We start from the raw sequence: 26765 nt of genomic DNA, 5'->3' as shown, positions 1-26765 counted from the left end.
GATTGAAGATGATCCGATAGGCTGAAAAGCAGTGCTGATGGATGGTGATTAAAAATACCTTGTTGATTTGGGTGGGTGGAAATAGATTTAATGCAATATGATAACATTTTATTTAACTGGTGGTATCTTCATTGTACTTTAATTAGAACTTGAGGGCAAAATTATCAAGGAAGTTAACTTCTTGAGGACATTAAAAATTTAGGATCAGACTTTCAACTATGACGATGAGTAGGGAAGGGATGGGCTGAAGACCTTTGCTCTTCTGACAGCTTCCATATTCAGTAATTCCTTGCTGTCGTGCTGCAGCGGTATGGAAACAGAAAATCTAAATCCTGTGCATAAGAATCTTGTGCATTTAACGCTGGGAAGAGCCAAGAGTGGTGATGTATGTAAACATCTGAGTTCACTTATGGGGAAGTAAGACCTGCAAAAGGAAGCTAGGCAAAGGGTGATGGCAGAAGACAGGCTTTCCTGGCAGCAGCGGCGGTCTAGGAACAGTGAGAAAATCTCTTTTTCAAATTAGTTGTTCAGTTGTGGCATAAGTACAAGGTGGGGAAGGAAAGAGGGAGTACTCCTGTTTCTTTTTCCACAGCTGTCTTATGAGAGGCTGTCGTCTTGCTTAATGGGTAATAGTAAAAGGTTTTTAGAAAGTGATACAACATGAAAATCTGTGGAGCAGAGTAAGTGCGTAATAGTCATTACCACGTTTTTCTGGGAATTTCCTGTCCTGCTTGTACGTTCTCCTGCCTTCCTGTGCGCCATCATTTCCCTTTCAGTTCACTGGGGCTTTCTAATAGCCTTTGAGGAGCTGGTGGTAAGTTTTTGAAGTCTTGGTCTCTGAAACATACTTTAGTCACAAAGTTTTCAGCACACATTAGACATCTGCTGTCTGGAATAGTAATAGTGGTTCAGCCTGCTTCATGCCCTCCTTTTACTGGATCTCCTGAAGCATTGTTCATCAACCCAACTAAGCAAGCAAGTTTACAACACTTCTAAAAACTGTGGATTTTTTTTATTTTTCAAGGTACTCAGAGACTGAATTAGTAGATCTTTCAGTAATTGGAAAGAACTGGTATTGTTGGGAAAAGTTTGCCACCTGTCTCAAATTTGGCTGATCAACTCCTAAGTCCAGGAGACAGTTCCACCTACCATCCCCACTTCAAAGACCAAGAGTGCCCCATTGATGGTTAATTTTGAAGAAAGTTGGTAAATTGGAGACAAAAAGCCTAAAAGCTTAGATGCTTCCTCTGCTAGTAATACAAAGGGCTGTGAAATGCAGGGGACAGTTACTCTGACAAGGCTTCATATTGTTTCTGTGGACAGGTATTTTTCTGTATTTTAAGTAAAGGAAACATTATGTCCTGTCTGCTAGCACTGAGAAGAGCTTAGATTTCTAATATGTGAGACCTAAACCCACACTTCTCTTCAGAATGCATCTGTCCAACCTGCCTGTTACTCAGTACCAGACAGGCCTCTTGGAAATGCAAATGTTTTTCTCCTTTTTCTGCTTCTCCTGCAGTTCATTTAATCTGCATTTCTGATGTCTTTGTGGCTTTTCTGTTGTTGCATATAAGTGCTCTCTGCATTAAATGTAGACTTGATCTTATTTGAGAAAAAGAAGAGAAGCTGGGTGGAGATTTTAATTGCAGTTACTATGAAAAAATAGTTTTTAATGAGCATATTGTTGAAGATATGTCTTAAAACACAGTAGTTGTCTCCCTTTGCACACCTTTCTTTTAACGGTTGTTTGGTCAATCAATCATTACACGTGTTTTAGTAGTTCATTTCCGTCATGAATATCTACTTAGTTCCTGAGTAGCTCCCGGTGTGTGATGTTTTTTTTCTTAATCAGTCTTAGCAGATAAATGGATTAATTAGGTGGTTTCCAAACATGTTATCCATGTCAAGTTCCTGTGTTGTTAGGTCTTAACCTTTCATGAGCAATGTCAAAAGTGTTCGTATGGGGGATTACTGTTCCTGGGGGCAACAGTACTATTGCCTCGCAGTGGATATTGGTGCTTTTGAGGTTTTGTTTTTTCGTTTGCTGTATACCTGACTTTCTCAGGAAAGAATCAGACTTTTAAGTAGTCTTTGTTCTTCCTCCAGACCTTAGAAGGCTCTTTAAGGTAGGGATCCTGGTTCCTAAATGTCCTCTTCCTAACTGAGATACTTTTGTGATGTATATGTAAGGTTTTTAAATGTTTATTAAAGCTGCATAGCCAAACGTAGACACATTCTAAAATGCCAGAATTAAGGTCTGCATTGTCATTATTGTGAAATCGTCTTTATTTATGTGACTGTGTTCTGTCTTTTTCTGGTCGTGTTCCACCCATCCACCCCCCGCCCCCAAAGGAGTGCGTACCCTTAGGAGACTGCAATTTGGATTAACAGCTTTTTACGAATAGTACAGAATCACAGAATCAATCAGGTTGGAAGAGACCTCAGGGATCATCGAGTCCAACCGTTGCCCTTACACCACCCTGTCAACTAGACCATGGCACTAAGTGCCATGTCCAGTCTTTTCTTAAACACATCCAGAGATGGTGACTCCACCATCTCCCTGGGCAGCCCATTCCAATGTCTAATAACCCTTTCTGAAAAGAAATTCTTCCTGATGTCCAACCTGAACCTCCCCTGATGAAGCTTGAGGCTGTGTCCTCTTGTCCTGTCGCTAGTTGCCCAGGAGAAGAGGCCGACTCCCACTTCACTACAACCTCCCTTCAGGTAGTTGTAGACTGCAATAAGGTCACCTCTGAGCCTCCTCTTCTCCAGGCTAAACAACCCCAGCTCCCTCAGCCATTCCTTGTAGGTCATACCCTCCAGACCCTTAACCAGCTTGGTCGCCCTCCTCTGGACTTGCTCCAACACCTCAACATCTTTCTTGAAGTGCGGGGCCCGGAACTGGACACAGTACTCAAGGTGCGGCCTCACCAGTGCCGAGTAGAGAGGGACAATCACTTCCCTAGACCGGCTGGCTACACTATTCCTAATAGAGGCCAGGATGCCATTGGCCTTCTTGGCCACCTGGGCACACTGCTGGCTCATGTTTAGCCGGCTGTCGATCAGCACCCCCAGGTCTCTTTCCACTGGGCCGCTTTCTAACCACTCTTCCCCCAGCCTGTAGAGCTGCATGGGGTTGTTGTGGCCCAAGTGTAAGACCCGGCACTTGTTCTTGTTGAACCTCATGCCATTGGTCTCGGCCCATCTATCTAACCTGTCCAAATCCCTCTGTAGGGCCTTCCTAGCCTCCAGCAGATCGACACTCCCACCCAGCTTGGTGTCATCTGCAAATTTACTGAGGGTGCACTCAATCCCTACATCTAGATCATCTATAAAGATATTGAACAGCACCGGCCCCAGAACTGAGCCCTGGGGAACAGCGCTAGTGACCGGCCGCCAGTTGGACTTTGCCCCATTCACCACCACTCTCTGGGCTCGGCCATCCAGCCAGTTTTTAACCCATTTAAGAGTCCACCCATCCAAGCCCCGGGCAGCCAGTTTGTCTAGGAGGATGCTGTGGGAGACAGTGTCGAATGCCTTACTGAAGTCTAGATAGACTACATCCACAGCCCTGCCCTCATCTGCTTAGCGGGTCACTTTGTCATAGAAGGAGACCAGGTTGGTCGAGCAGGACCTGCCTTTCATGAATCCATGTTGGCTGGCCCCGATGCCCCGATTGTCCTGCATGTGCCGTGTAATGGCACTCAGGATGATCTGTTCCATCACCTTACCTGGCACCGAGGTCAGGCTGACAGGCCTATAGTTCCCTGGATCGTCCTTCCGACCCTTCTTGTAGATGGGCGTTACATTCGCTAATTTCCAGTCAGCTGGAACTTCTCCAGTTAACCAGGACTGCCGGTAGATAATCGAGAGTGGTTTGGCACGTTCACTTGCCAGTTCCTTCATTACTCTGGGGTGAATCCCATCCGGGCCCATAGCCTTGTGGGTGTCCAACTGGCACAGCAGGTCACTAGCCGTCTCCTTCTGGATCATGGGAGTTCACACAGCCCCCCGTCCCTAACTTCAGGCTCTGGGGGCCGAGTCTCCTGAGGACATCCGGTCTTGACATTAAAGACCGAGGCAAAGAAGGCATTGAGCACCTCTGCCTTTTCCTCATCCCCTGACACTACACTACCCTCCTCATTCAGCAAGTGGTGGAGTCTCTCCTTGACCCTCCTTTTGCTGTTGATGTATTTGTAAAAGCTTTTTTTGTTGTCTTTGACTGTAGCAGCCAAATCGAGCTCTAATTGAGCCTTGGCCCTTCTAATCTTCTCCCTACACGACCTGGCCACGTCCCTATAGACCTCCCAAGTTACCCAACCCTTCTTCCAGAGCAAGTAGGTTCTCTTTTTTTCCTTAAGTTCTAGTCTAAGTTCCCTGTTTAACCAGGCCGGTCTTTTTTCCCCGACGGCTTGTCTTCCTACAGACTGGGACAGCCTGCTCCTGAATATTTAGCAATTCCCTTTTGAAGCATGTCCAGCCTTCCTGGACTCCTTTGCCCTTCAGGACCGACTCCCAAGGGACTCGGTCCACCAGCCTCTTAAACAGGCTAAAGTCAGCCCGCCGGAAATCTAAGGCAGAAGTTCTACTCTTGCCCCTCCTTACGTCCCCCACTATCGAAAACTCTAACATTTCATGGTCACTACTCCCAAGACGGCCACCGACCCTCACATCTCCCACTAGTCCTTCTCTGTTCACAAACAACAGGTCAAGCAGGGCCGCTCCTCTAGTGGGCTCATTTACCACTTGCATGAGGAAGTTGTCCTCCACACATTCGAGGAACTTCCTAGATTGCTTCCTCTCTGCCATGTTGTATTTCCAGCAGACATCCGGCAAGTTGAAGTCACCCACAAGTACAAGGGCCGGCGACTGGGCGGCTTCTGACAGCCGCTTGTAAAACGCCTCATCCGCCTGCTCATCCTGGTTGGGTGGTCTATAACAGACTCCCACTGTAATGTCCGCCCTGCCAACCTTCCCCCTGATCTTCACCCGTAAACATTCAATAGTAGGAGATCTTGCTCACCTTCCACCTCTTCTACGTTGCATTTTTGCTCGTCTGTTAGTAAACTGATTCATTGCAGTAACTGTGGGAAAAACCCCAAATTAGTACTTTCCCCCATCCTCATTACTTTTTTTTTTTTTTCAGTTCTAGTGAGTTGAAGCATAACCTACTACTAGCTTACTGTATGACCAGACGAGTGTCAGAAGTAGCAGTGCTATGAAATGATGGGATTGTGCAGTTTAGGGCAGCAGAGGGGAACGTATTTGAAGACAACAGGGATCTCTCCAGTTCAACAGTGGCAAGCTGTTAATCCAGGTTTCATACAAAACTGCAAGTGGAGTTCATGGTGTAGTTGGAGGTGGGTAACTATGTTGAGTGGAGTGCACAGAGGAGAATAGAGCCATGTTCGGCTTTCTGGTTTTCAGAGTCTCAGAGCAGAGGGATGTAGAGGGCAGCACCTGATACATTGGGTAATCCTGTCTTTCCCCATCCTGCTGTTTAGGCTGTGGTCTGTTCACCCTACTCCCAGCCATTCCCATCTGCTCCAGCTCTGCTGTTAGTCCTTCTCCCTGTGCATCTCCTCCTTCTCTGTCTGTGCCTCCCTGCACCACTTGTTGCTTTCTGATTGCTGCCTCCTCTTCTTCCAGCACCTGGTTCCTGTTCTCCTCATCCTTCTGTATTATGGTGTGCCTGCTTCCTTCTTTTCCTCCGTGGTGTTCAGGTGTTAACAGAGATTGCATTGAGACTGGAAGAAACTGGTTTCCTAGTCTCTGTTCCCGGACTACAAGGAGCGGGGTTGTACTGGAAATGTTTTTCTGGAGCTGCTCTCTGCAGCTGGAGCAAGCCTCGTAATATCCTGGCACACTGAGGTTTGGGTGGGTGTGTAGCCAGGAGAGGTCCTGAGAAGCTGGCGCGTGTTCAGTGGAGATTAAATCTGCAAAGAACAGGGCTTCCATACTTCAGAGTTATGTTGAGTATGTGCAACAATATTCCCCCTCTTCCACTCCCTTGTGCCTTGACCAAACTTGCACGTTTTTACACGGGGATAGAGAAGACCTAAAAAATTCATGTCCCGGTGTTTGTAGCACTGAGATTATGTGGGAGACTGCTGTAGGAATTCTGACATGGGGGTGGGGAGAGACAGCATTTTTTCCTCTGCTTTATTGTTTCAAATGGCTGAGCTGTTTTAATTGAAACTTCTCACAAGAGATGAGAATGAGGCACACCCTCAGGAAGGAGAACTTCAGCCAGAACGATTTCAGTCTAGCAAAATTAGAAGCAATCAAAAAATTGCCTAATGAGACAGTGCCTAATGAAGCATACCAGACTTTGTAATGAATGTGTGGCACTGCATTGTAGTAACGTGTAGATGATACAACTTTATACTAGAGCAGTATTTGGATACCTGCTACTTTTTGTTTGTTGATATGCAATACTTCCAGATAAACAGTTCAGATACTTATTCTGCAATGTACATCTTTTTCAATATAAACAAAAACTGCTTTTACCACTATGGAAAATATGCTCTAGGTCAACCACGAGATGTTGGGCTAGATGCAAGAATTACCAGCCAAAGTTTTGTGGCCTGTATTATGCAGGAGGTCAATTAGATGATGACATTGATTCCTTCTGACCTTAAAATATGGACCTGGACAGCTGGGGCCACTCTGTGCTGCCATGGTGGAAGTTAGAGGCTTCCTGTGGCTCCAGCTTCCTCGAAGGCTCAGGGCCGGGAGGGAGGGAGCTGAAGCTGGCTTTCTGCAGCTCTTAAGCTCTCCTTCCTAGTACTGGAGCTGCTCTTGGATCTGGGGAATTGAACGCTGTGCGCTGAAAATATCTGCGTTGACTAACTGCAAAGGAATGCATAAATATAGAAAAATATGCAAGTACAGAAGATTACCCCCAAAATATGTTACTATCTGGTGCAAAGGGCCTTTGGGTGAGCAATATTCAAAGGCAAACTTTGGAAGAGACACCTACAGCTTCTAGAGGGACTTGTCATTTACAAATGATAATGATAATGCAAACCGCAGAAGTTGGCTTCCTGAGTTGCTGTAAATGGAAGCGTGTTTTTAACACTCCTTCTTTTCTAACACAAATGTAGGAAGCTGGCAAAGGAGCTAATTTCAGTGCTCTAGAAAAGTTTAAAGTTAAATAATCTAAGGAAACGGAAGCCTCTATTTTTAACCTTCTCAGTCATGGGAGATGGGGAGGAAGAAGAGGAGGCCATCTACAGTTGAAGTCTCTTTAGCATGTTACTGTATAAATTTAATCTAATTTCGACTGTTGTTTTAATGAAGAGGTACTTGTTATTGTGGATGTTCAGTTATGTTCAAATTAAGATCAGTGTAGGTTTGATGGCATGGTGTGTCTTCTGTAATTGTGCTTTATTTCCTGTTGATTGTTTTTTACTTTTCCATTTTTTGATAGATCTGAAATTTTATACTGTAAAAAAATTACATTACTTGTGCTGCCTTACTGTTTGATTTAGTTTCTAATACTGAAAATGATTTTTTTTCTAACAGTTCTATATATTTTTCATATTGGGTTTGAGCAGGTTGTCTTAAGATTTTTTTTTTTTTCTTCTTGCAGTATTACTATTCATAAAAAGTGCACTATCTGACTGGATTTCTCTGGATTTTTCACAAAATATTTTTTATTCCTGTATTTTGGCAAAAGTGTGACCGTGAAATTATGAGTAATTCTTCGTATTACTTACTTTGGAAATACTTTATTGGTCTAACTTAAAGCTTAAACATAATATATTGCACAAATACTGGCAACCATAGAAGTAATAGCATCAAACTTCATAACTTCAACCTCTTAAAAAATTTCAGATGAACATAAATCTGTAAAACTGTCTTTTTCTTTAGGATATGTTACTAAATTCCTAATATTGATTGGGGAATACGCTGTGTTAGTTTGCAAGGTCAGTATTAAGGAGGACTGTAGGAGGCAAGTGTATTTGGGGAATGGTAATAATAGTGGGATGATTAAATATTGGGAAAACAGGGGCTAAGTTTTCCTAAAAGCTTGAAAATTACTGGCTGACAAGGGGGTCTGTCTGGAGTGTGGAAGCAGTTGTAAGATTTTAAGTATGTGTTTTAGAGAATCTCCCCGACGCCTGCATTAATAATATATATTTGTAGCTTACATGAATTTGTATTTGTGACTGGTATGTTGAGAATCAAAAGCTTAGAAATTATATAAACTAGCATGTCATAAAGTGTAAATAATTTGGCAGCTCTATCTATAATTTTAAAGTAAAGGCAAAGAGTGAGCTGTGGAGAAGAAAATGTAGCAAATCGTTGCAGAACCATTGCTTTTTTCCTTATGTAGTTACTGGGCTTTAAAGAAATTACTTTACTTAGCAGGGGGTTGTTGGTCCAGCGATGTAAGAGAAGCAAAGATTTTAGGGAGATGCAGTTGCTTTTGTTAGGTCTCCTGATATGTTTGGAAAATAAAAGAACCTTTTAAGCAGTTTTCTTTAATGGGTTTATTTTTAGACTGCTTTTAATACCTTAAAGGTAACAATTAACTGTTTTTGTAATACCAGTTAAAATATGGAGCTTTTAAATAAGTAGGTAGATGGAGGATGTCTGTATGTGTATGCTGATGTATACAGTATTCACTAATGACTTGTCCATGGCCACTTCTAGGCAGCTGAAACATGCGCCCATATGTGCTTGACTGAGGGTCTTTAACTCCTGGAAGAGCGGAAAAACCTTAAATAATGAGGTGACCGCCATAGATCATTGCTTGCAAGAAATGGAGTCTGAAGCGAAAAGCATCAAAGACCCTGTCAACATATTTCCACTTCAGTTGCTTAGAGCTAAGTTGAGCTTAGTAGCTCTTCAGGCAAGCAATTGAAACGGTGCCCTTGGATTGTGTGTGTGTGTCACATTAGTTGCACTCCTTCACTCTCACATGAAGTATTGCTTTATTAACGTCGTTCAGAAACTTAAGAAAAGAAGCAGTGTGGAAGGCCTGCCTTACTGGTCTGTGGAGTAGTTTGGGCAGGGGTCTGCTGGAGCACAGTGTAATGCCCTCTTTGCATGCAGGTTTCCTTCTGTGCCCATGGGCACCCACTCCACTAAGGGCGGCTTGGGGCCAGGGCTGTGGCCTTTTACAAGGCAAAATTTCTCAGTATAACACTGTTTTTAAGCAGGCTGGAGGAGGAGAAGGAGGAGCAAAGCTGTTCTGAAAGGTTAAATGAGAAACTCTTGTCTTGAATTTCTAATATTAGCTGGCAGTGTAGGCTTTTTTGGGTGTGAGACATTTGTTTACTGTTTTACCTCACAATTTGTTTTTAGTAGGATGTATGTGAAGTCATGGTATGCATATTCTTTTGGTACTTATCTACACATCACTTTGTTCTGACACTTGAAAAGAATGGTCTCTTGAATATATATTTTTCCAACCATTGTTTTATATTCAGTCCAGTTGCATTTACTTTTTCCTCCCATTGTTATTTTCTGCTTCGTTTCTCTAGAAACGGTTTCTGGTAACTTTTAACATGTGTCTTCTCTTTTATTAGTATCATTGAGTAATACTTATTGGTGGAAATAGTTCAATTAAATTTTACTGAAATTAATTTCATTAAATATACTCCAACTATAGTAAGTTTTTGCAGGATTGGGGCTTAAAATATTTTAAAACATCAAATTACTTGAATTTTCATTGATAGTAGTGCTGAGCTTGTTTGTGCACATAGACATGACAGATGTCTGTCTAATCTCATTAAACTTCAGTTTACCTCTAGGGGAACACTAGTAGTTAAGTGTAGTTTGGCTATAGCCTATTCTAAAACATTGTTTCTCCCGGACTACAGAAGTATAAAATCCCTTTAGCACCATGTTTGTTGGCATGTTTTCTAGCATGATGGGCCTTCTCAGTATATGAGAAGGGTTTTATTCGGTTAATAAGCAGTTGTAGACCACATCAGGATGTAATTGTGTATATACCTCAAGGTTCTGGTGTTAACCTCTGTGCCTGTTCAACTACTTGCCTTCTAGTCGGCCCAAAGATTACCAGTTAATCTAAGATTCTCAGTTTTGCTGACTGAGACTCGTCTAAAGCTATAATCTGCTCACAAGTGTTTTACAGTGCTTTCTTTATTGAAGAATGTTTGTTAAGCCTATGTCATTTGCACTTTAATGGTATTTGGGCAAATCAATAAATCCTGTGCGCACGTGTGTGTGTATATGTATATACATACACACACATACACTTATATATATTTAGTTATTTCTAATCTGGTTAGTTGGTAAAGAAGAACGATAAATTTAAGGGGGAGAGGCCTTCAGCAGTGCAGAGCCAACCATTAAAATGTACAGAAACTTGAATTACCAATAGCTGTTAGAATATTTTAGAAAAATCTCTGCCATAATGTTTGCGATAATCACACAGACTTCAAAATTTTGAAGAAAAGTTTAGTCTAGCAAGGTCAGAAGGTAAGAAGCTAGTCAGCAAATGCTGACATAATCTTTTTGGATAATAGGACATGTGATGTTAGTGAGAGAACACAGTAGATGGGAAGGCAGTTTTGAAGAACTTTACCCTTTAGCTTCTTTACTACTGGAGAGATAGCCAAGATACTTCAATAAACTAGAAATGAAGGAAACAATGTAATACTGTGGATGTGCCAATCTTTTTTGATATAAACTTGAAGTGATCCTGCAAGATCTGCAGAAAGTATTCCACTGCACGATAGTGTCTTGCAGCATTTAAGACCATTTTAGTTACTTGTTATTGAGACGTAAAGCTTCTTTTGATGCCTCCTTTTCTTCTCACACGTGGAGCTTCATGGGCTTGAATTTGGAGGTTTATGTCCCATTTTTGTTCCTCCTTGTCTGCTGGGGACCTCCGTTTTCCTGTCTGCTTCATTTTCTTCCTGCTTTGAACTCCTCCTGTTAGTCTTGTTCATGTGCAAAGGGCTTATAAGACTTACTAAGAGGTAAGGTCTTGCAGATGCACCTTTTCACCCTTGCGCAGCTGACTTCCATTAGGAAAGTACAGGTGTTTCCTCCTCATCTGGTAGTTGCATACAGAAGTTGTGACCAGCAGTCAGAAGAGGACAGTTTTGTATGTGTATGCATATACTTACAAGCACATTTATAGTCCTCTGTGTAAGGGTGTAGGAACTCATCACCTCTCCCAGTGACTATTCTACGATGGTTTAGTTAACTGGTGGGCAGGATTGTGCCCAAGTAAGCTAGTCAGAAATCTGAGTTCTCAAACCAGAAGAGTAATTGTAAAACTAAGGATACAACTGCCAAGCAGTTTGTTAGACTGAACTGAACCTAGAAATAGGATTGTGTATGTACTGAGGATGTAAAAATCTGAGAGCTGTGTGACTTGCTCTTCTCCAGCAGAAGGTTGCAGAGTTGTGGTTTGCAGGATGGAAGAAATAAAGAGATAATCTGCAGGGCTGGCTTGTACTAACTAGGACCTCAATTACCCATAGCATGTAGTTGGAAAACAGTTATTCACAGAAATTGGTGAAAAAGTTATAAACACTGATTCAGAATCAGTGAAACTAGAAAACTAGAGCACTGCTTTACTTGCCCACTTCAAAGCTGTGCTGTCTGCACAGGTGTAGTGTCATGTTAGGCTTCTTACACAGGTGGAAGAATTCAGCTTGCTTCTCAGATTCTGAAGTTCTCCATTAATTTTTCCTTATCTTTCAATTTAGGTTTTGATTTTTATCTGTATATTTTTTTAAAGTCTCTCCCAATATGCAAGTCCTTAAGAAGATCTTGTTACTCAAAATCTCTAAATATTTACAAAGGCAGCTTTATTAGGATTGGCAACAGAAAAGTCGTAAATATCTTGCATGTTACTGTTTCTAGCTAAGAACATATTCAGTACGAAGGTCCAATTTGACATCAGTTTAGAACTGTAGTCTCCTAATTTCTGCCCCGTAACTGTCTTATCTGCCACATATTCCTGCTGTCCTCCTCTTATGGCTTATCCCCAGCTGCCATATCTAATTTTGTCTGTTTTCTGGTATAGATGTCAAGTCACCTGCTGCCCGGGCTGCCTGCCTTCAGCCAGCCCCTCCAGTGGTTGCCTCTGCCCTGCCGCTAATCTTAGGTTCTGGCTGACGGCTTAGTACAGTTGCCTGTAACTTCGGGCTATCTGTGCATACACAAACAAAACATGTTTTAAAGCACTCACGCACAGTCTTACTTAACCCCTCTGCCCTAATTTTTTAATTGTTTATTCTCTGTAAAAAAAAAAAAAATAGTAGAAACAAAAGCAATTTTCTTATAAGCACTGACTTTTAACCCAGCTATGATTTTTGAAGGAGGAATTTCAATTGTCTTGATGAAGTGCGGGTATATTTTCAGTAAGTATTTCCCATAATATTTGTGTCCTGAATTTGGATATGGATCATAGATGCTGTTAAGAAATGGATAACTCCTTGGAAGACTTGGCTGCTTGTGTGGAACTGTTTCAGCAGTTCCTGAGCAGCCAGAGAAGTCATGCAAGAGCTGTAACTGGACGTAGCATTTTATTTTAGGTTTCAACATACTAAGCCAGTATTTCTTAGCTGTTTTGTGAGTATGATAAAGGATAAAAACAAAAGTATATTATTTCTCTGTTGTTACTTGTTAGTGAATGCTTACTGTTTCTGTAGTAGTGAACAGGAAGGAAGTTAGAGGGAGTCCTCAGATACATTTATGTAGGTGTTTGAAGCAGGCAATATAAATTTCTGTTCTAAGTTAATATCATATAGGCTAACTCCTATTCATAGAGGTAGGTGCCTTTGCATCATGAAATCTAACGGGTCAGGGTTTTCATGACCACCTGCCCTATTTGGCATTATATATAGCAGAGAATATGTTACATATGATGAACAGTTTTCATGTAGTATGTGTATAATACTCTGCTCATCAGAAAAGTGTTAGTGAGATTTAAAAAAAATGTGAAGGGACCGCCTAGCATGAAAAAGTGAATTCTTCTTGTTTTGGAGTCAATTGAGTCAATGTAGTCCACAGCACAAGACATGGTGATCTGGAACGCTGCATGAAACAAAATCATTTCATTGAGGTTCAGGGCACCAAAATAGAGTACTTGTGCTTGTTATTTCCATTCTTCTTGAATGGTTTTCTTCAGCACAGGGTCACAAAAGAGGTATATAGCTGATACCACTTACTTCTGTGGTTAAAGGCAGGTAACACTTGTTTCCATTTAAAAAAAAAATGAAAAAATCGTCTAATAACGAATACACATTTTTCTCTATACTTAAAGTTGTTGATTCATTTCTGTAGCTGCCTAATGCCATTCTGTACATTCTGTTTTGCACTTTGATGTGTGCTGTGTTGGCTTATGTTACTGTAAAATTAATTGAATGAAAGACACTGTTTTGACACTATTAGCACTCTTTCACGTGCTTATTTGCAGTTGATTTAAAAAAGGAATGAAAATTACTGCAAAACACACTGTGATCTTAGAAAGACTGTATTTCAAGTGACCTTTGGAAGAGCTGATGCTGTTATTTCCTTGCTGTAGGGTAGCATTTTATTTCTAGGGGAAATGTATCCCAGCGATGACTTTGAATGCAAGTTACCTTCTTTAAGTCTTTGTCCTGAGCACAGAATCTCATTTGTGCAAGTTTCTGTCCAGCCATCTGTATTGTGGATTTATTTTAATGAAGGGTTGAGTGGATGTTCTGTAAGTTATCTTATTCAGAACTCGAGGTTAAATTATGCAGTAAAATGAAGATATATAATTTGGATTAAGAAAAAAGTTCTAAGGGATTTTTATCTTGAAAATATATATGTAGTTTGGTGAACTTTGTTGTACTCTTGCCTAATTAGTCAGTGTGTAATTTGCTAAACCTTATTTCAAAATCCAGCTCGTTTTTATGTCTTGGATACTTGAGGAGAGCTGAGTCTGTGATAGAGGATGGACAGTGAAGAAGACCATGGTGTACTCCAGAGTGCTGTGATCTGGAGTTCATGGCGGCATTTGGTACAAACAGCCCATGCCTGCCTGGTGCTTGCTGCCATGAGGTGAGGCTGCGTGGGTCTAGCTGGTGCATGGCTGTTTCTGCACTGTGTAGGAAGCTCGTTGCCTGTGCACGTCCCTGTCCTGCTTGGTGGGGCGGGAGGCAGGGGGGTGCTCTCTTCAGGGCAGGCTGCTTGGAGGAGTCAGGTGGGTTGGGGCTGCTGGGAGGTCATGGCACAGCTGGGTGGCCACAGGTGCAGAGAAGGTCCTACAGGCCCTAGAGCACATGCCTGGCCAGGTCTGAGCTGCAGTGGTGGAGGATGTCCATGAAGTGCCTCCAGCACTGCAGCGTGACTTAAAAACAAAATAACAACAACCCTCCCATCTTCCCCCTCAGTGTAAACAGCTCTTCTTGCCTGTGTCTGTGAAACAGCCAAAAAAAAAATAATCTTCCGTTCCTGCTCAATGTCTGGGTTTTTTTGTTTGTTTGTTTGTTTTTTTTCTGTGTGGTTGGGGAAAATAAAGAGCCACAACACAAGAGAAAGAGGATTAGTTGAATTTTATAACAATGACTGTAATATAAATTTGTATTTGAAAGAAGGTAAGAAAAAAATGTCTGGCTGAAAGCTTTTTAAGTGTGCGCATGACTTCTCATTTTGCCTTCTCTCTGTCTCACCGTGTGATGCTTCAGTAATATACTCAGCATAATACTTTACTTTTGCCAGATTTATCAGAATTTTTAATTCTTTTCTAGTTATGCTGTTACTCGTTTTTAAATTGCCTGGTATTTTTCAGATCCATAATGTGAATTCATAGAGTTTCCGAGCCTGTAATTCACATTTATTGGGCAAAACCATCTGTCTCATTAGATGGCTATTCAGACTGAGATCAGATTTAAGAGAATGTTTCTCCTAGTTGTCTGTTGAGGAGTATCAAATTTTATTAGACATTTTCTGCCTCTGCTGGGGGATCTGTCCAAAAATAAAAGCACTATTGGCTGTTGCTGTTCTTGCATCCTTTCCTCTGTCTCCCCTACAAATGGTGGCTTTTATTCAGAACTTGCGGGTTCTTTTTCATAATTAGCCCTCGTGGTTAGTGCATTCCTCTTAATCCAGGCCCACTTTGGAAGGTAAGGTGACCCTGGATGTAATTTAGGCATATAGATGTTGTCTGAGAGATGGCAGCTAGTCTGCAGTGGTGCTTCTGCTTTGGAAACACCTTTTTTGATTTCCTGTTCCGAGATCTTGCAAAAACAGGCTCTATTTGTCTTAATTTAGTTCCTTCCAGGGGAAGTTTTGCGCAATTAGACCTAGGGATTTCAAGCAGCCAGGTCTCTCTGATGTGGCATCAGGGCCGTGGGAGGACTGAGGATCTTATCTAATATTTTCTGATGCCTTGTGTTTTTAGTGATCTGGTTGTTTTTGAAAATCCATGACAAGGAAATTGCTGCCCCGCACTACTGGTCAAACTGTGTTTTGGAGAGTTGAAGTATGCTTTTTCTTTGAACCCAGAAGTGTTCCTTTATTACTTAAAAGTTGAGGTTTTCTGTGGTTTTTTGGGGGTTGAAATTAGATTCTGTTAACAAAGTATACTAAAGCTAAGAGCAGTTTTGCAGTAATCTGTCTAAAATGGTATTTAGCCATTACCTTTGGTGTCTTCTTTCCTTCACACCCACTCCCCACCATGAACTGATGCATTCAGGAAATAGCTGTTGCTGCTGCATACTCAGAAAGCTGTAGTAATGTATTCTGGAATCCTGCTGTGTATGGATAATGGATAAAAATATGAAATAAGTATCCGAGGAGGAGGAAGAATACCTCTTAGTCAGAAACAGTTTTATTCCATGGCTCGGTTTTATTTTGTAGTTTGATTTCTGTATTCTGTTTAGCTTTATAATTGATGCAGAGAAAATATTACTGAAACTTGTATTTTCAGATGTACCTCTTTTACTGCATGCAAATACCAGACTTCCATTTCTTCTTAGCGAAAACATTTCATTTGAGCAGAGTTAGAGGTGACAGATCCAAGGTGCATGACAGTAATCAAATTTTTCTCTCAGCTTGGTTTGCAGGGTTTGGGTTATAGAAGCCTTACGTGTTTCTGTATTTGCTTTTGAAGGATTTGAGAGTGACAAAAGATTGGGTGCCTAATGACTGAGGAGTGTCATTACTTTTGGAAAGGATGAACATTTCAAGATAATGAAGAATCAGCAAATCAGTTAATCTGAAGTTATGGTTGGCTCTTTGATATATGCAAAATTGGCCCCCGTGGACGTCTGTCATTTGTACCCGGGCTGTAGATCCAGTGGCCACAACCAGTTAATGTTGTAAACTGGTCCCAGAGGAATTCTGTCTTCAGCTGGAAGTTCAGAAGCTTCTTATTAATGTCTATCCGTTGTTATGGGGAGGACAGGAGGTGATCACTGGTGACAGATAAAATGCCTTAGTTTGTTTCTTTACTACTGTGAACAGCATAGTTCAGGGTAGCCCTGATTAGTTTTATTTAATTAAATGGCAGCATTTTTATTCTGTCTGTGTCTGTCTTTATAATGCTTCGTAAAGTTTCTCTCTTTATTTTAATACTTTGAAATGTTTTGACAGATGTACTTGGACCTTGTACAATTCTTTATATAGAAGCAGAAAAGACCTGTCCTATTTTACAGTGCTTAAGCTAATTAAAAAAAAAAAAAAAAAAGAGGATAAAGCAGTATTTCCAGAAGATACTTAATTTCAGCAGTCTAGTGCTGTAATTTGTGGCTGACCTCCAATATCCATATCTGCATCTGTTCCATTTTGTCTTTGTTACTCTGGAAGCCCTTAGTTTCCCTAACTGGGAAAAAAATAATCTTGTCCTCAGAGTTGTGCTTGTTAAACCAGAAATGTATTTTTTCAGTTGACTTAGTTAAATGGCTGCAGAACACAGGGAGAAACTTCTAATTCTTAGTTTAAACTTTGCCTGTTTTGACCTAGGTGAATTGAATGAAGAAGGTTCAAGCTACGTGGATACAAATGTGACTGAATTGAGAATCAATGTGGTGATGTGCTTTGTCTGAAGGGAATTCAGTTTGGAGCAACTTTGAATATAGTTTAAAATGAGCAACATGAACTTAATAATGGTCTGAATATCTGGAAGACAGCTTTTTATGTGTTCTTTTTCTTACAAGGTTTCCTTCAAAACCATTAATTAAACTGTTCATGCATGCTTTATAACATTGGAATGAAAACCAGTTAGACCAGATGCATTGGCTTTCTTCAGTCTCCCTTTTCCAGAAAGTGAGCATTGTCCTTGTCCTGGGAGTCTGAGCCCTGGTGGGATCACAGAGAGCATTGAATTAAATTCTTGCAGTGTGAAAGGTTAGAGTATCATGTGCAGGTTTTATTTATGAATAAAGGGTGAGGGTGTGTTTGTATAACAGGCAAGCATGTCTCATAACTCATTCCAAAGAAAATCTTGTCTGTAGTGTGGTAATTTAGGAGCCAATGTCTAGACTACTTTGAAAAATTGTAAACATGATGTCTTCAGAACAAAACCATGAGAGTTTAAGAAGAAATGCTGCACGTTATATTTTTAATATTTGACTTAATTCCAGGGAGATCAGAAGTATTTTGGCAATATTTGGTCTGCCTGGCTGCTAGATGAATTACTGACAGAATGCATATGCCAGTCTGTAATAACGTTTTCTTTCTTGAATACAGCAGCTTTGGATTTGCATGATTACATGATGTAAACTACGTATTTGTTGGTAATGGAAAAATTTTACTTTAAATAGTGGTGCACAAGTTTATGTACATCTTAATCTTATTAAACTGTTTGTACATGTTTGAGAATCCACAGCATATGATCAAGCTCTTTATTCTTTGACCTAAATAACTTGATCTTTGTACTGTTGTACAGAGCTGTTCAAACATTACATTTAAGCTAGTGAGGTTTTTTTCTTAATTCTACTACAGTTCATGTCGAACACTTTAATCTCAAGAATACTAAAATAGTTTTAGGAGGCAGGTAAATGCAGTTTTTCTGTTTGCTGTATGCCAAGTTATGTGCTTTTCGTTAGTGGTCGAATGGTGCGCTTACTGGACCTTTGGAATAGCTAGAAGGTAGCCGTGGTAGTATTTCCATCATTTGAAGTCTTTACCATTGGATTCTTCTGGTTGGTTTAGTTTTGGGGTGGGGAAGGACTTCTAGTTCAAAGACAGACATGTTCTAGTTCAGACAAAGTTATTGTTTTATACAGGTGTTACCAGATGAAGTGCAAATACCAGTCCCAATGATCTCTCTATTCCGCAGTGTATTTGTAAGCATAGTCCAAATCTGGTGTCAGGAAACCTTAACTAGATATTATAAGATAGAAATGGAATTTCCATTTTACGCCAAATAGTATTATACCATAGGATGTGCTGAACTTTAATCAGTCCCTAATTAATGCATGTATTTAATCTTTACAAAGTTGTCATCATTCTAGGTATTAGAAATGCCTCAACAAATAAACATTGAAGGTGTTGGATTTATATCCCATGTATAATTGAAACGATTATATTAATAGCTTTTCTGTAAAGGAATTTTATGGCAGCTTTTAGAGTAAAGCATTCTCTCAGGCGTTAAGGAATTATCAAAATGATCATTTGGGAAGTAGATGTGATTCATCTGAATGTTAAAGATTTTTTTTATTTGCATCACTTGTTCTTCCTAGTTTGTTTGTTTGGGTTTTTTTTATATACCTTGATGTTCTAGAACAGTGTTGCTATAGAGTCTTTCTGTAGAATTTATAACCCAGTGTTTTCAATATTCCTGTCAATACTGAAATTGTTGTTTTGGTTTTCTGTTACCCACTGGTCTATCAAGAGTTTCCCTGGCAAGGGGTGTGATATTTTAAGCTGCTAGATAGTAATGCTGTTACTTATTAGTTACTATTTCTGCTCTAATGGCTTCAGAATTCTTTAGAGACATTTGTTTGTCTCTTCTCTGTTTTGAGGGAGAGGAAGTAATTTGGGTGGGTCTTGGCCAAGAGAGTGTCATTAATATTTAGAAATGTATCATTGAAAAGAGGAGAAATCTATTATATAGTGCTCTTTAAAATTTTATTCCTTTTTTTAAGGATAAACAATTATTCTGCTTTGACACCTTAAAACGTCAAAGCCTGTAAAGCTTTTAGTGATTTTTAGCAGTGATGAACTCCAGCTTCATCAGTTTCGGTTTGTGTTCTTTGCAGTATGGGAGAAAAACTGGCAAGACTGCATGCCATTGTAATTAAGCTGTTAAACATAGAAACTTGAAGGGAGAAGCTTGTCCTACCTGTTCAGGGAGTATCTGTCAGCATATTTTAATGAAATTTTATTTTGAAACTGTATGTTTGTAATTATTAGCACATTCCTAAGCAGCATAACTAGTTTGTGATCAAATGATGGAGGTATTTTCAAAAAATGTAATAACATTCATTGCACTGTAAACTCTGCACCTTTTGTATTTATTTGGGTTATTTTTATTTTTACAGGATTACAAAGCCATTGACATTTGCTGACTGTGTCGGTGATGAGCTTCCTTTAGGATGGGAAACTGTTTATGATCAACAGATTGGAGTTTATTATATGGACCACATAAATCGTGAGTAGATGTATGATTATTTTGAGGAATCCTAGCAAGCTGATGTTAACTGATGAAATAAACTTTGTTTCTGATACCATTTATGCACCTCTTACTACAGTGAGAAAGTGTATACAAGTAAATCTTGCAGTGTCTATTTTCTCATCTTTCTAATGGGGGCACAATCCTTCCACGTGTAAATAATTTTACAATCTGTGATTAAGATATAGTGTATAAAACTATTTTGTTTTGCTTTGTCGTACTGTGGAGTATCAGTAATTTTGTTGCTTTTTGTCATGTGTCAATTAACAAGATTTTCATACTATACTCTCATATTTCCTGTCTTTCCAGTTATCCGTAGTTCACTCTTCTCTACTGAAAAACAAAATACGTTCTGAGAGAAAAATGCTGAGTTTTAATTAGAAGGACTATGAAATATAGTAATCTCATCCTCTCTTAAGCAGTGTTTTATGCTTTAATACAGTACAAAGTGCTGTCAAAATGACAGCAGGTATCCCTTTTAGAAACTAGGAGGGAGAGATTTCCACCATTTTTCCTTTTGGACTATTGCTGAGCTTCATATTGCCACTGTCTGGCACATTTGCAAGTTCTACTTTTAAAATAATGTCTTAGCTTTACAGCTTTGTACTACTGCTGCTGTTACTTTTGTGCTGCTATCATTAAGCTTCTTATCACCAAACAGTAAATGCTTTCAATGTTATGGGAATTGGCAGTTGGCAGGGAGGGAGAAAAGAAGAAAGTAGTTATATGAGCTATCACAGCAATGGTAAATAGTATAATCTTCAAAAACAACCTCAATACTATCTACTTAAAATCTAGTCAATTAAAAAATAAAAGTGTAGAAATAGTTTTTGGCTTCCTGCCATCATTGGAATTACTTGTGTATTGTGGTTTCACAGTTACTTATTTTAAAAAAAAAACACAACAGAATAACAAATGTTCCAATGATATTGTTTGACCCACACAGGCACTTATTTGTTGTGAAATTAACAAGGATCACAAATTAAATAATAAACTTTAAAGAGCTGTTAATGCACTGATCACAAGGATAGATAGCCTAGACAATTGAAAGGCAATAAATACAGACTGTTAGGTAATTCTGTTTAAAAGAAGTAGTAGCTTAATGATTGCTGTTTAAACTGTCATACTAACTTTTATTAATGTTGAAGTTTAATTAAAAGTGAGGTTTACGTCAGAGTATAGTAACGGAGTGCACTTGTACCAATATATGTACATGTGCATGAATGCACATACTAAAAAAAATACAAATGAGGATATTGGCATCTTCTTATTTTTTTTTCTTAAACTTTGTAAAAGGCTTTAGGAGCCCCTGTAGATAATGAGTAGAACATGAACTCCCATTGCGATGCTGTGACTAAAAAAAGCTACTAAAGCATCCTACCAATAGGCATCTTGATAGGAATAGTAATCACCATTGCATGCAAAAGAAATCACTCCCTTTTGCTTTTCAGACTTTGTTATTAGCTGCTTTATCACAGGCATCAAGTTTGAACTTACAGAAAGAATATTAATCATTGTAGGCATGTCAGATCTGGCTTGCATTTTTTTCTGTGCAATTGAGAGCAAAAACTTCAGAAGAGAGTCTTTGCAGAAAGAAATTGAATTCCCAAATGCTCAGTGGGAAGGCACAGAAAGAGAAAATTAATATAAATGGGTCTGGGAAAGTAAAGCTAATCATATTGGGAATTAAATAAAGGTAATATATGAACAGAGGGATAGAAACTTCATAGGGCCAGTGCTGAACTGAGTGGAAGGAATCATTCTGCAATTAACAAGGTTGCAAAATTTGTCTCTCTCATGATAACTAATTACTTGTAGCCCACAGATATTATCCTAAGTGGTAATTCAGCCGTCACAGCAAAATGGGTTTGTCACCCTTAGGCTAATACAGTGCTTGCATATACAAGCAAGATTTTTATTCAGAGGGAAGGCAGAATTGATATTACAGCAGGATGATCATTATTCAAAAATTACTAGGATACTTGGTCCAGTTTTAAACTGTGGACTACAAAGATACCAATCAAGACTGCATTAACCTCCTTTGTAGAATTGGGAACTATTGAGCAGACAATCATGTACATCATGAGGTGGTGTCAGGCAAGTGGCAGAGTTGGTGTAGGAACTGAAGAAATGTTATTCTGAAGTGAGTCCCTTACATTGTATTCTGAACTATGTCTAAAATACTTGGAACGGCAACTTCCACAGGAAAACATTCAGGCTGCCTTTTGTGGCTGACCGGGTTAAATGCTTTATGCAGCACTGGGGCTCTGTGTTAATTGACAAAACAGAAGTGCTTCAGTTTCAAGAAATACTGTGAGAAAATCTAAGGGGTGATTCAAAGAGAGTCTTTCTGAAGTTATGCTTACCAAGGACCTCTCGCGCTTTGTGCACCGTCTCAAGCTTTTTGCCTTTTTAAAAGAAAACAGTAATACATCTGATTTTTCCAAGCCTTGTGCTATGTTTGTTTACCCAGAATGTAATAAAAAGATTTCTAGGCAATAACTTTCCATTTATATTGAAAAACCCCAGGAGCAGAGGAATCTTCTGCAAATCTCAATGGTGCTTCCATCCCTGATCTCCATCTTGTTCTGTAAATTCAGTACTTTGTTGACACCCTTACTAAGCTGCTCTTGGCTCTTGTCCAGCCATTGCTTAAAAACCTTGGCGGCTGCCAGCCACAGAATTCCTTTCCCTCCTCCTCAGAGTCTTGGGAGCCTTTGAAGTCTCCTTTAACCAGTTGGGCATTCCCCGGTGGGGGAATAATATATTCTCTGCATTTGTCTGGGGCTGTTCTTGAATTACTGTAGTATTTTTTTATTATATTTTTTACTGGGTTATCAAGAAATGAAGGAAGTGAATTTTGCCATACAACGTAGCTTTAGTTTTGTTGTTACATGGCAAACTTGTTTAGAAATCCAGGGCAAAGTGAAGCCTCTGTACTTTATAAAACAGAAGAGAATGTCACTACTATACTGAAGGAGGTTTCTGCCTCAGAAGAATGCTGGTAGCTTTTGAGAAGGCTTCTGAAATAATTTGATAAGAGATGCAGCGCCCTGTAGTATAGGACCTCAGAAGCTTAACGTGTGATAAACCATAACATTTTAGCCTTGGCTGTTTACTGAGAATAGAACTATTAATTTCCTGTTCAAAAAGAGACACTTACTAGGATCCAGTTTTTCTGTCTCATTAAGTATTTATTAATTTCTACATAGTTTCCATGGGGGATTAGCAGTTTTAGGAATATTAAATTTGCACAGATTTCAGGAATACTTATGGACAGATGAAACAGCATTGCAAATTATCATGCCCTCAGTAAAGGATGGGCTGCCATGTGAACTGTTTTCTTCTACTTGCCCTGCATGCAGAGAAGGATTTATGGAGACAGGAACAAGCCACAGCACATCCTGTCCTGGGCTGCAGAGATAGGCTGGGGGGCACTGGAGCCAGAAGGTGCTTCTGGGTATCAAGGGTCCCTAGGATGTGGGGAGAAATTGCAGAGCTATAGGCACAATCTTTATACTGTTGCAATGTGGGGAGCTGTGGGGAGAGAAAAGTTACAGCTGTTGAGAGAAAAGATTATTAGGAACCTAATATACAAATCTGTTGGAAGTACTGTTCATAGATGAACTTCATGTTTTTGATTATGTACTCTTCAGATGGCTTTCAAATGGTAGAGCTTCTAAGCATGACCTTGACACCATCAGGGTTCTTAATGCATTTGGCTCAATCTTTTATAGTTTCTTATTTCATCACTGACATCAATATTCTGAATTAAGTACACAAGATTAATACAAAACATAACTGGCTTTCATCTCATGAGAAACAAAGTTTGGAAAAAATGACTAGGTGCTTAACTCCTGACTGTACTGCAGGTTCTGCCACTACTTTGAACACTGACATTGCATCTGCAGCACCTTCTTACTGGTAGAGCCTCAATCATCAGAAATTAACATTCACTTAAGCACAAGACTTTACATGGGCATCCTTATGTAAAACATATTTGCTAGCTTGAGCATCACCACAAAAAGAAAACAAATGAACCAATATTTTTTTAGGATTTTAATGCATGCGTCCTCCTCAAATGTCTTTGCAACTGCAAAGAGATTGCTCTATGGTAATAACTTTGAAAATCAGTATATACAGGAAAGATTTTGTACTGGAAACCTTTTTTTGATTTGTATTTGAATACGAACTGTATTAAATCGTGGAAAGGGAAGCATGAGAGTGCTGTTTCTTAAGACAAAAAAAGAAGCAATTTAAATGATAAATTTATGGATTTGAGATTAAAATGCTAACTTTTCTGTTGAATGACCTTATTCTTCTTAATTATGCAGGTGTAGTCACTGACCTTTCAGGATGTTACACTTGTGAAGTTGTATGTAGTACCTTAATGTTGTTCCAACCATTTATACAGTTATGGGTTAAGCATTGAGATACCTTTCATTCTTATACTTGGTTCTGGTTTTTAGGTAGTTCTCAGAATTTTTAAGTTGGCTACAAAGGAAAGTTAGAGCCAAAACACTGTTTTCTTTGGGTTTGCTGTAGTTTGTAAAGAACAGAATCAAATTTAAATGCCTTTTATATTTGAAAGGGCTTTTCCTGTTCTTCCACTCTGCATCCTTCCTTCTTCTCGTTCAGGCTGGAGTGATTTTGAGCACTGTAGTGTTAGGTGTGCTAGTTGAGAAAAGACCTTAACAAATTAATTTGTACGTTGTGGAATAAAGTGTCTTACAGGTTTGGTTTTTTTTTATGCTTTTCTCCTTAGAGCTCACACAAATTGAGGACCCAAGGGAGCAATGGAGAAGGGAGCAGGAACGCATGCTAAAGGAATATTTAATAGTTGCCCAGGAGGCACTCAATGCCAAGAAAGAGATTTACCAAATAAAGCAGCAGCGTTTTGAACTAGCTCAAGAAGAGTATCAACAATTGCACAAAATGTGTGAGGATGACAGCCGTTCTTATGCCAGCTGTGAGTTTACTACTCTTTTCTTGATTTACCCACCTGCCTCTCACAACATGTGGTGTAAGAAATAGTGTAAAGTGTTTCCATCACCCGGTTCTTCTCTGAATGAAGATCCTGACTACAGAAGTGAGGCACTATCCCTTTGACTCTGCTATTCAGGGACTTCCATTTCCTGTTAGGTCTCTTAGAATATGCCTTTTGAACATTAAGCAGGGTTATATCCCAGCTAACATCTCTAGCCATCTTGGAGCAAGCTGCAGAGATGCTTCGTGAAAGGCAACAAAGACAAGGCTGAATGTTGCAGGACCAGTCACTTACTTGCACTCCTAAATTCATAGATTATTCCACACTTGACATGGTGGGGACATCAGCTTGGGGGAAGTCTTCTGTGGATCCATGGTCGGTTGTCCATGGTCCCATGTCCAGGGACCTTGTCCCTGGCCCTGGTCTAGGGACAAGGTGTCGTGGTCAAGAGTACCTCTGACCACGAAGTAGGAAGCGGTGTTTCATTAGTGCATCTCATTCTTGAATGCCATCCTCTGATCCTAATGCTGGTGGTGTAGGTCGTAGAGCCTTGATTTCCTGCTCTTTTCATTCTTCAGATGTCTCTGGTAGCTTGGAGTAGACGATACACTTTTTCTGAAATCTGAAGTTGTTGCACCTCTGTCATGGCTGTTGGCTGGTGCAACAGGAAAAGGTGTCTTTGCTGAAGAGTCAAAACAGTCTATTTCAAAGAAGTGTATCAAATGGATATGTTCGCCAGCCATGTGGAAACGTAGTGGTGTTTCATTACGCTGGTGGCTTTTCACTGGCTACTGTGTGTACAGGCATTGTTTAACTGCAGGATTTGCTGGTAAATGTCAAGTACTTGATAAGTATGGGAAGCTCTTCTTAGCCTTTTCTGAAAATGTTCAAGAAACCTGGTCATGGTGGGGGTCAAAGCAGATATCTGGATAGAATTGTTTAGCTACTGATCCAGTGGTATTTATTAGTCCAAGGTAACTCAAATGTATGCCAAAATCCTGAAAAAAAAGATGTTTTCTAGGGCTGAGGTGTCCCATGCGGTCTTGACCTAGTGTTTTTTTACTGTTGAAGTGGGATTATCTCACCTTTTTGTTTAGTTTTAAATATCTGTATTCTGTGATTTAGTTTGTGACATAACTGAACAGATGTGACTTACAAGAATTATTAAGATTAATTTTTTTTTCTTCTTAAGAAAGAATTTTTAAAAAAGAAATTGTTTAAAGAGTGTTTACTGTTTAAAGTCTTGGAATAGGGTAAAAGATAGTGTCGTTAGTATTTTTTTAGATCATAAAATCCAAATATATATTTATTGCAATACTTTTCTAGGAGCTTGGACTTTTTCATTTTTGAAAATTTGCAATAGTTCTGTGGGATATCTTGTTGCATTAATTCAGATGAATATACAGAAAGAAACTGCTGTTGAAGCTAGAAAAATATAACCTGTTTTTCATATTTTTAAAGCTCTTGGAAAAACAAATTCCTTGAAACAGGAACAAAATATGACCAAAAATGACAAAACTGGAGGTTATCTGTAGCGTAACTGCAAATGGTGTGTCAATTGACTTTTATGTTTATTAATCTTTTGATAGATTTTTTTTCTTTTTTAGGTGTATCTGTGGAATTGATAATGAGATAATATAAAATCATTTAAATAAAACCTTTTTTTCACCTCAAGACAAGTAAATGTTTTAATTTTCTACAGATGCGTAAATATGTTTTATGTTGGTTTAAGATCATAGGCATCTGCTTTGAGAAAATGGGATGGGCTGATTAGTGAGATGATATATTTTTTTTAAAAAAAATCCCTTTGGGGATTAATCATGCTGTCAATTCAAGATTCCCCAAGGCTTCTCCACTTGTTTTTCTTAATTTAACTCCTCCACTCCACTCTGGGATGCTTGCATCTCCATTTATTGTACAGAAATCTTAGGCTCCTAATTCAAGTGCAGTTAGATGGCCAAAGTTGAGTGCTTATATTGTGAATATTCCTGTCTCCACCATCACTTGTTTCAATCTGTTGCGTTAAAAAGAACTAAAACTTCACAGACTGTTTTCCTCTTCTTTGCTTGTGGGTGCTGCCATTGACTCAGTGTCGTGTGCTCATGAGTGGGAGGTGGTGTGAGCTCAGCGGTTGTGGGTTGGCAGGGAGGTGCCCATGCAGCAGTTTTGTGACTCAGTTGTGATCAGCACTGTTTAAAA

The 26765-nt window shown here is 39.5% G+C and overlaps 1 protein-coding gene across 5 annotated transcripts in view; it reads left to right on the top strand.

Moving 5' to 3' along the window:
- Positions 1 to 26765, top strand: part of WWC3 (WWC family member 3) — a 107469-nt gene that overhangs the window by 21423 nt on the left and 59281 nt on the right. For all 5 annotated transcript variants that reach the window (XM_068425094.1, XM_068425098.1, XM_068425099.1 and 2 more), the window contains exons 2-3: positions 19449 to 19558; positions 24345 to 24548. In XM_068425094.1, the coding sequence (XP_068281195.1) occupies positions 19449 to 19558; positions 24345 to 24548 (314 nt within the window). The remainder of the gene's footprint in view (positions 1 to 19448; positions 19559 to 24344; positions 24549 to 26765) is intronic.

This window comes from Nyctibius grandis, chromosome 2 (genome assembly GCF_013368605.1).
Source record: "Nyctibius grandis isolate bNycGra1 chromosome 2, bNycGra1.pri, whole genome shotgun sequence".
Lineage (NCBI taxonomy): Eukaryota > Metazoa > Chordata > Aves > Nyctibiiformes > Nyctibiidae > Nyctibius > Nyctibius grandis.
The sequence above is the reverse complement of the archived record's forward strand: the minus strand, read 5'-3'. Positions and strand labels throughout refer to the sequence as shown.